Source organism: Gavia stellata, chromosome 2, assembly GCF_030936135.1.
Source record: "Gavia stellata isolate bGavSte3 chromosome 2, bGavSte3.hap2, whole genome shotgun sequence".
Taxonomy (NCBI): Eukaryota; Metazoa; Chordata; class Aves; order Gaviiformes; family Gaviidae; genus Gavia; species Gavia stellata.
In genome coordinates this window covers 15897787-15905301 of record NC_082595.1, presented here as the reverse complement: position 1 = coordinate 15905301, position 7515 = coordinate 15897787, and the positions used below count along the sequence as shown (strand labels likewise).

General features: G+C 39.5%; 1 protein-coding gene across 1 annotated transcript; it reads right to left on the bottom strand.

The window, feature by feature from the left end:
* Positions 1-973: 973 nt before the first annotated feature.
* On the bottom strand, positions 974-7199 carry CRIPT (CXXC repeat containing interactor of PDZ3 domain). The gene is made up of 5 exons (XM_059835371.1): positions 7178-7199; positions 6866-6931; positions 6413-6467; positions 5664-5767; positions 974-2832 (listed from the first exon to the last, which is right to left on the bottom strand). Exons 1-5 carry the CDS (start codon positions 7191-7193, stop codon positions 2768-2770), a joined length of 306 nt encoding a protein of 101 aa, XP_059691354.1. The 5' UTR covers positions 7194-7199; the 3' UTR covers positions 974-2767.
* Positions 7200-7515: the final 316 nt, after the last annotated feature.

Here is a 7515-nt window from a genome sequence, read left to right as displayed (position 1 = left end):
CGCAGAAACAGCAAGGAGAGTATAGGAATTCAGCAGTACTGAGGAAAATGCTAATCCTGCTAAATTTGGTAACACAAATCTCTTATGTAACCTGTGATTTAGAGGACAGTCTGGTCATCTGGGAACATTTATGTGTTCTTCTCAGTACATTAAACAAAAATGGCAACTTTCCATTACAGATTTTCTTTTGTTTTTCACTGCATAATGTCTCAGGAAAGGCATCCCATGCTAACAAGACATTTTTAGTATCAACAAAAATGCTTTTATATGACAATTCAATTACACTGAAGGTGTATATAAGTTTAAAAGCTAACTTTAAGTGCTTCTTTGCCAAGATTGAACTGTGGTGCACCTCAGAAGTGCAGGAGAGGGCTTGTGATCTAAATTTAAAGCAATGGGTCTCCAAAACAATGCTTAGAAAATGGGCTTTTTTCAAAGTTGACTGTTACCTCAGGAAATTTTACAGATCTCAGGAACTGAACCTCTCACAAGGCTAAGAAGTTTTGAGAGCTACAGATGGAAGATCCCAAGCATATACAAACCACTAGAACAACAAAACCACTGTTTGTATCCACTATTAAAGCAAAACAAAACAAAACCAAACCTGTCCTCCTTTTCCAACAAAAATACATTCTAACATACAAAAGCGGCTGCCCACTAATAGGATACAGCTGCATAAAAGCTCTATTCACAAAATAATTATGAACAAAGGACCATATTATTTAAATCCCTGTTGTTCTTAAATCAGTTACAAAATGAGACAGGAGTTCATTCAATGCCAATATTTACAGAGTGTGATAAACATTAAATTCACACCATGTATTCAAGAATTACAAATTCATGCTTTTGAAACAGAGATACTGGCAAGTTTTAGGAAGACAAGAAAAGAAGTTTTATTCACAGAATAGCAAAAATCAATCAATCTTATAGAACACACCCATAAAGGGTGAAAAGTTCAGAGAATATCGGAGAATCTGCCACCTGACATTGCCACACACTCTGCTGACAAGCACTTGCTGCAAAACTTGAAGCCAATTATAAACATTTTCTTTTCATCCATCCAAAGGATGTGCCATAGAGATGTACATTAATATTAGAATTCCTTGATGTGTTTGGAAACCAGTGGCCACAACCATGTGGAAATAACTTTGCAGGTTGCCAGTTATCACCAGCCAGCTAATCCACATACCTCCATTCAATTGTTAAAGTAGGTGAAGCTTTTAAGATGAAAAGCAGCAGCATTCCTCTCTTCTTTTGGGGGACCCAGTTCATTCCACTATCCTGACAAAGCTTCTTAGAAAATATAAAATGCTGAAAAGAATTACCATTTAAGCAACTGCAGGATGTCAACACATTTGGAACAAGAAACTTTGGTGACAAATGCTTAATAATGGATAGTTAAGGGTGACAGATGTCAGGCAACCCCCTTTAAAGGGCTACTTACAGCGCAACCACAGCATGGCAGGAGCTAAGAGCAAAGAGAATAACTATATCCCCAGTATTGTTTATTTTCTGCCACTAACACATAGAAAGAACAGCGATTTTTCAGTCTCCATTAGTCATGCAGTTGTCTCAGTAATAGGTAAGAGAACAAAAGGAAACCTAAAACAGAGAGTATCTATTCACAGAGAAATTCCCATTGATAGTTTTTCTGTTACAGTTGAAAGTAAGTTGCAAAAGCATAAGAGATTGCCAAGAGGAGATTGCTGGGAGGAGTAAACACTAAATAAGTCTAGTTAAAACCCCACCATAAATTAAGGGTACCATTCTTTTCCCTTAAAATGCATGCACAGTGAACACTTATTACTCTCCATAACAGAAATTGCTTTCTTATGTAGAAACTAACCAAAGGACAAAAGAAATGCAGAGCCACGCTCAGCCTCACATGTTCAGAGAGGCTCACTTCAAATCTTGTATCAAACCAATGCTGAAGAGAGGGCAGCCTGTTCTGATCTTTAAATTTGACATGTATATAAGCAATTATAGCATAGAATTCAAGAGCCAGTTTCAAACCAAGTATTTAAAAGCCAGACTACCTTAGGTAATGATGAGACTGAGACCTGGCATTAGAAATTTATGCTCATTATTTTATTGCCTGGGGCCACCAGATACTGTATGTAAAGCCTCCTTAGAAGCTAACAAGGGAATAGCTAGTCTTACTGCCAAAGTAAGAACTGGCAGAGTAATACACCAGATTTCAGCAGTTTAACAATCTGTGATTTAACCAACCCTACTGCAGGCAGAAACAAAATTCAACAGGACAATTGCATTAAAATCCAAAGAGCAATACTTAGAGGGCAAGACATAATAATTTGAGGTGAGAGTAATTACAAATACCTATAAGCATAGAACTAAATGAAGATACTACTTTAATGAGGTGATACAAGCTCCTATTTTATACATCTATAAAATATTACTATCAGACAAGCAGAAGACTCAAGATAGGGCAAAAGAATAAAAGTGTTAATTTCAAAGACCTGTGTTATGATGGTAACATAGTTTCAACCTATCCACTAGGATCTTCTCATTCACTTTGAACTGTATCAGTTGCTGCAAACCATTACCTTTAAATATCAGTTAATGTTAGTGCTAAAATAACAAAAATCAAGTATTATGTACATTTCTAGGCAAACAATCAGGCTGTCTTTACCTCTCATCTCATTCCAAGTAAATGTATTATCTTCCAGAAACTAATATTCACAAATGATTTTACAGAAAAATTACTGTACAAAGACACAGAAGTTCATTAAAAGACTAGTCAATACAATTAGACAGAAGTTTGCTTGTAGTTCTTCGTATCCAAGACCTTCTTGCCACACATTGAGCAGATGCCTATAAGCACACAAAAGGATTTTAAAATCATTAAAGTTTTTCTTCAAAAACATAGTTGCTATGTTTTTGTAGAGATAATTTTCAAAAATTGTTTAAATGAGCTCTCATTGACAATCTATCTGTGAATTTTCCCACCAGATATTGCAAATTCAGAAGTAATAATATGACTTCTAATACAAATTATTATTTGCAGCATATGTGTAATACTGCCATTAAAAAAAAATAAGCTCTATTTTGAGAGCATTATGATTCACAACACTGCCCAAAGCCTCTGTAATTTGCTGGAATACTGGAAGAGAGCCAGGAAAGGCTCCCATCTGGCAAACAGGTAAAAATGCTGTATTATTAAACTTTGTAAGTCCTGTAGCCAAATCAAGGCCTGAGACAGACTGAAAGTAGCTAGGCTAGGAAAATACAGTCACCAACAAACTGACTGCTAAATGGAAGATTAACAGGTGAGGAGCTTCAGACAATTGAGAACAATTCATAGAATTAAGTTATTTATATAGTAGTAGAAGAGAGAAACAATGGACACCAAGAACACTTCAGAGTTGAAGTGAACATGACCACTAATGTCTCAGAGGACTTTGACCTAAACCCGAAGAGTGGCAAGTCAGAAGACTACAGAAGCAAAAAGTACACAAGTTCAGCAGGAGGAGAGGGGCAGGTTGTCTCAATGCTTCCCTCTTCTTCTAAAGCAGAAAGGTGCTACATCTTTTGGCTGGTAGGGCCACATCTCATTTTACAGGACCATTCATCAGCAGACAAAAAAAAAATGTCAAGTGGCAACTATTCCTGTTAACTCTCTCCAAATCGTGTACTTCCATATATTGACATCATGTGACGGGACAAATATCTAAGAGTCCATTAGGAAAGAGAACAGCAGGGAACATGCCACATGATTTACTTTGGAGAGCAAAATCCAGCCCACAGGCTGTTCACTTCAGGTCTAAATTGAGGAGTAATTAACTTTAGATTGCCTCTCAATTTCAGAGATACGCAACAGTTGAAGCACTAAGCCTTATGACTGCATTTGCTTCAAGAAACATGCCAAAACCACGTCTTTGATGGTCAGAACTAGAACCTAAAGCATTTAAGAGTTTTGAATTTTATGAAGGAACCAGATTCAACCTGGAAGTATACACAAGCAGACAAGGATGAAATCCTGAAGCCCACCCAAACCAGCCATAAGTTTAAGACAGAAAACAAGGTTCTACCATATGGGATTCAGGCAGCCATCTGGTGAGCATCTAGCAACTACAAAAGGCAACCCTTCTACAGCAGGCTGCTAAACCACTGACTCAGTGACACAGTACACATTTATAGAACAATTAAAGTAATTTCATAAATAAAATTTACTACTGGTTAGCTGTAGCTCTACATCTAAACAATTGGTTCACCCCATGTCTGTGTGCTATGTGGATTCCTTGGTATTAATGTAACTGAGTTCATGTTGCTTTTTTCCCCCTCCAGGAATTACAAGTTTGAGCTCTTTTGCTTACCTGCTCAAAATCACAAGACTAGTAAAAGTTTTATATTCCCAAGGCTCTCCATCAAATTTGCTTGAAATGGATTTTTTTTCCCCTCAGGAGTTTTTGAACAGTTTCTAACAATACTGAAGACTTATTATGAATATGGGAGACAGAAAACTTCCAGGTATAAGCAGAATTTCAGTGCAGTCATTCACACATAACGCATAAGTACAGGAAGATTTTATATATTACGTACTGCACAGTGCTATATCTTGCTTTCTAGGGACAATGATCATACTCTTTTTCATTTTTCAGTTTCACCTTAAGCCAAGCTTGACTTACAATGCATCAAGCGTCTTCACAACTGGACCAGAAATTTCTTTTAGAGAAATGAACCTTTCAATGGCTTATGTTTAGCCACTGGATGCGTAAGAATACATGCAGGCACAAAGACAACCATGAGCATGATTTGCTTTCAGAGACACTTACTTAATTGCTTTTACAACTATTTTTTTCTCTTTGCCTTTAATTCCCCAAGTATTCTACTTTTGTTAAGCTAGTCTATCACTTTACCAAGATCAGAAGTTAGATTTTTGGTTGTTTTGTGGGGTTTTTTTAGGGGGTGGATGGGTCTGGGGTGTTTGGGGGTTTTTTTGTTTGTTTTTTTGGGTGGGGTTTGTTTGTTTGTTTGTTTTTTTGAGACCACTGTTTAGAGTTTTAGATTTAGCTATTATAAAAAGGGGAGAGGGGAGAAGGGAGCAGAAAAGGGACTGCAGCAAGCAACTGAGTTTTACAAAATCTAAGGTTTTTTTAAAACTAAGAAAAATCAAACTTGCTAGATGAGTTTTCTATACAATTGCCAAGATTAAGCTTACAGTTATTCTTCCAATTCTATTACTTTACATACCAGAAACATTCTAGAAGAAGCAGAATCATAAAATGACTTAGGTTGGAAAGAATCTCCAGCTGTCTCTAGTCTTGGCCCTGCCCCACTCAAAACATGGCTGACCTGGATGAGGTTGGCTCAGGGCTTTTCAAGTCAAGATCTGAATACCTCTCATAGAGATTCCACAACCTCTGTGGGTCCCTGTTATTACAATACTTGACCACCCTCACAGGGAAAACTGCTTTCCTTTTATGTAATTAGAATTTTCCACATTCTAACCTGCGTACATTGTCTCTTATTCTATTACTGTGCACCTCAGAAGAGTCTGACTCCATCTTCTCTACACCTATCCTGAGGACAGCAATTAAATCTCATCTTAGCCTTCTCTTTGTAAGGCGAAACAAATTCAAGAGTTCCACTTGTGCTCTAATTTCAAACCAAACTGGGGTAATTTGGTACTCAGTGAAACTCACCTTTTTTATAGGCACATCCTTGACAATAGTGAGACCCTGGCTGATGGACAGAACTCTTACAAATCCGACATATTGCAAATTTGTTCTTTCCATAAGGATCAAACCTGGGAAAAAGGGAAAGTATTTTATTTATACACCTTGAAATAAAGTATTTCCTCTGCCACATCCTAAAACGTCTAAGCCAGAAGGCACAGACAGAAACTCCAGCAAAAACTATAATTTAGAAAAGAGACATACAAAGTCTACAGAAAAGCTCCCACTTTCCTTATTAAGAGAGGTTTCTTGCATTACAGACAAAAATGTAACAAAAGCAGAACTAAAAATGTCTCCTTTTTATTAAGATAGTAGACTATTTTGAACTTAAACAACTTCCAGCAGCTCCTTGCCTCCCTGCATAACAGAACGTCCCCCGCACATCAAGGAAATGCTCAAGAGATTGTACTGGCAATCTTAGCAAAGAAAATAAGCCTTCCCGGCTCCTCTCCTAACAAAAGCATCAAACCTAGCAATTTCGGTGAGAACTGCAATAAAATAGTTGCCCACGCTCTATGATTCAGCAGAAAGTACCCATGAAATATGTATAGACATACTTTTACCAACTAATCAAATGTCATAATCCCCACAAAATTTAATTTTTTTTTAAAAACTGTATTTTGGACAAGTTTTGAGCAGTTACCCAGATATGCAGGAAACAGGCCTCAGTTACAGCAAACTGACTTTTTTAGCCAAAATCAGTATTAAATACTAACCTTGCTTTCTTTGAGGTCAATGCCTTGTTTTCATTTAACTTGCGGCCACCACTTTCTAAAAAAGAATAAAATCACAAACCAATAAACTTCCCAGTTCCAAGCATACTTAAAAAAGCTTAGTTTACAGCTTTTATAGATGTGCAAATAAAGTCACAGAGATATAAAACATATAGCACAGCACTAAACCACAGGACAACAGAATACTTCGTACTGCGCTCTGTTTGTGTATTGTTATTCCATACAAGGCGAAAAAAGCCAGACAGGTGCAATACGGAAGAGCTCAGGGTAAATAAAATCACGGTGCATTAAATTAGCATGGGAGGGAAAGTACAGGAGTTAAAAATTAAATGGATCAACTATTTCAAATTTTAGCCTTAAGATTATAAGATAGCTCAGGTGCCTAACTGGCTTTAAGATACCTGAAAACCAAGTGTTAAACCTCCCCAAGATTACCTGTCGTGTTTCTTGCACCATCCTTCCACGTATCGGGAGTGATTACCGTACCGAGTTTCTTCTCACCTATATAAGGAAACATTACAAAGGAAAAAAATTAAAACTGCACTGCGTTAATGCTTACAGCGAGCGCTGCCTGCGGGAGAATGACAGCTCACACTGGCCTTCCCGGAACCGCCACCTACAGCCCGCCCTATACAGCCCAGGACCCGTAGCAGCGGCAGGGCAGGGCAGGGCAGGGCAGGGCAGGGGACCCCCGAGAGCAGGGACCCCCGAGGGCAAGGACGGCTCCTCCGAGCCACCCGCACTCACACTTCTCGCACACCATGGCGGCCCCCACCACAACAAACAGCGACTTCCGGCCCCGCCCCGGAACTGACGCTCGCACGCCGCCAGTTTCCGTTGCCGGGCGCCTCCGCGCGCGCACTGCGCCGGCGGGGACGCTGCGGTAAGAGGCGGCCCGGCACCTCCCCCCCTCTCGCGGCCCGGGACCGGTGCCGGCGAGCGAGGCCTGTCAGGAGGCCGCCCTGCCGCTGTCTCCCGGCTGAAGAGGGAGCGGTGAGGAGCAGCCCGGCCCGGGCGCGGAAGGGGCTGAGGCGGTTCCCTCTGTCAGGAAGAACGCTCGGTGGCGTGAGGGGTGCCGGTGCACG

Coding starts and splice junctions, on each gene's coding strand:
- CRIPT (XM_059835371.1), bottom strand. Junction 6,468..6,865: donor TGGTGCAAGAAACACGACAG/GTAATCTTGGGG, acceptor ATTCTTTTTTAG/AAAGTGGTGGCCGCAAGTTA. Junction 2,833..5,663: donor AGGATGTGCCTATAAAAAAG/GTGAGTTTCACT, acceptor GTGTGCTTATAG/GCATCTGCTCAATGTGTGGC.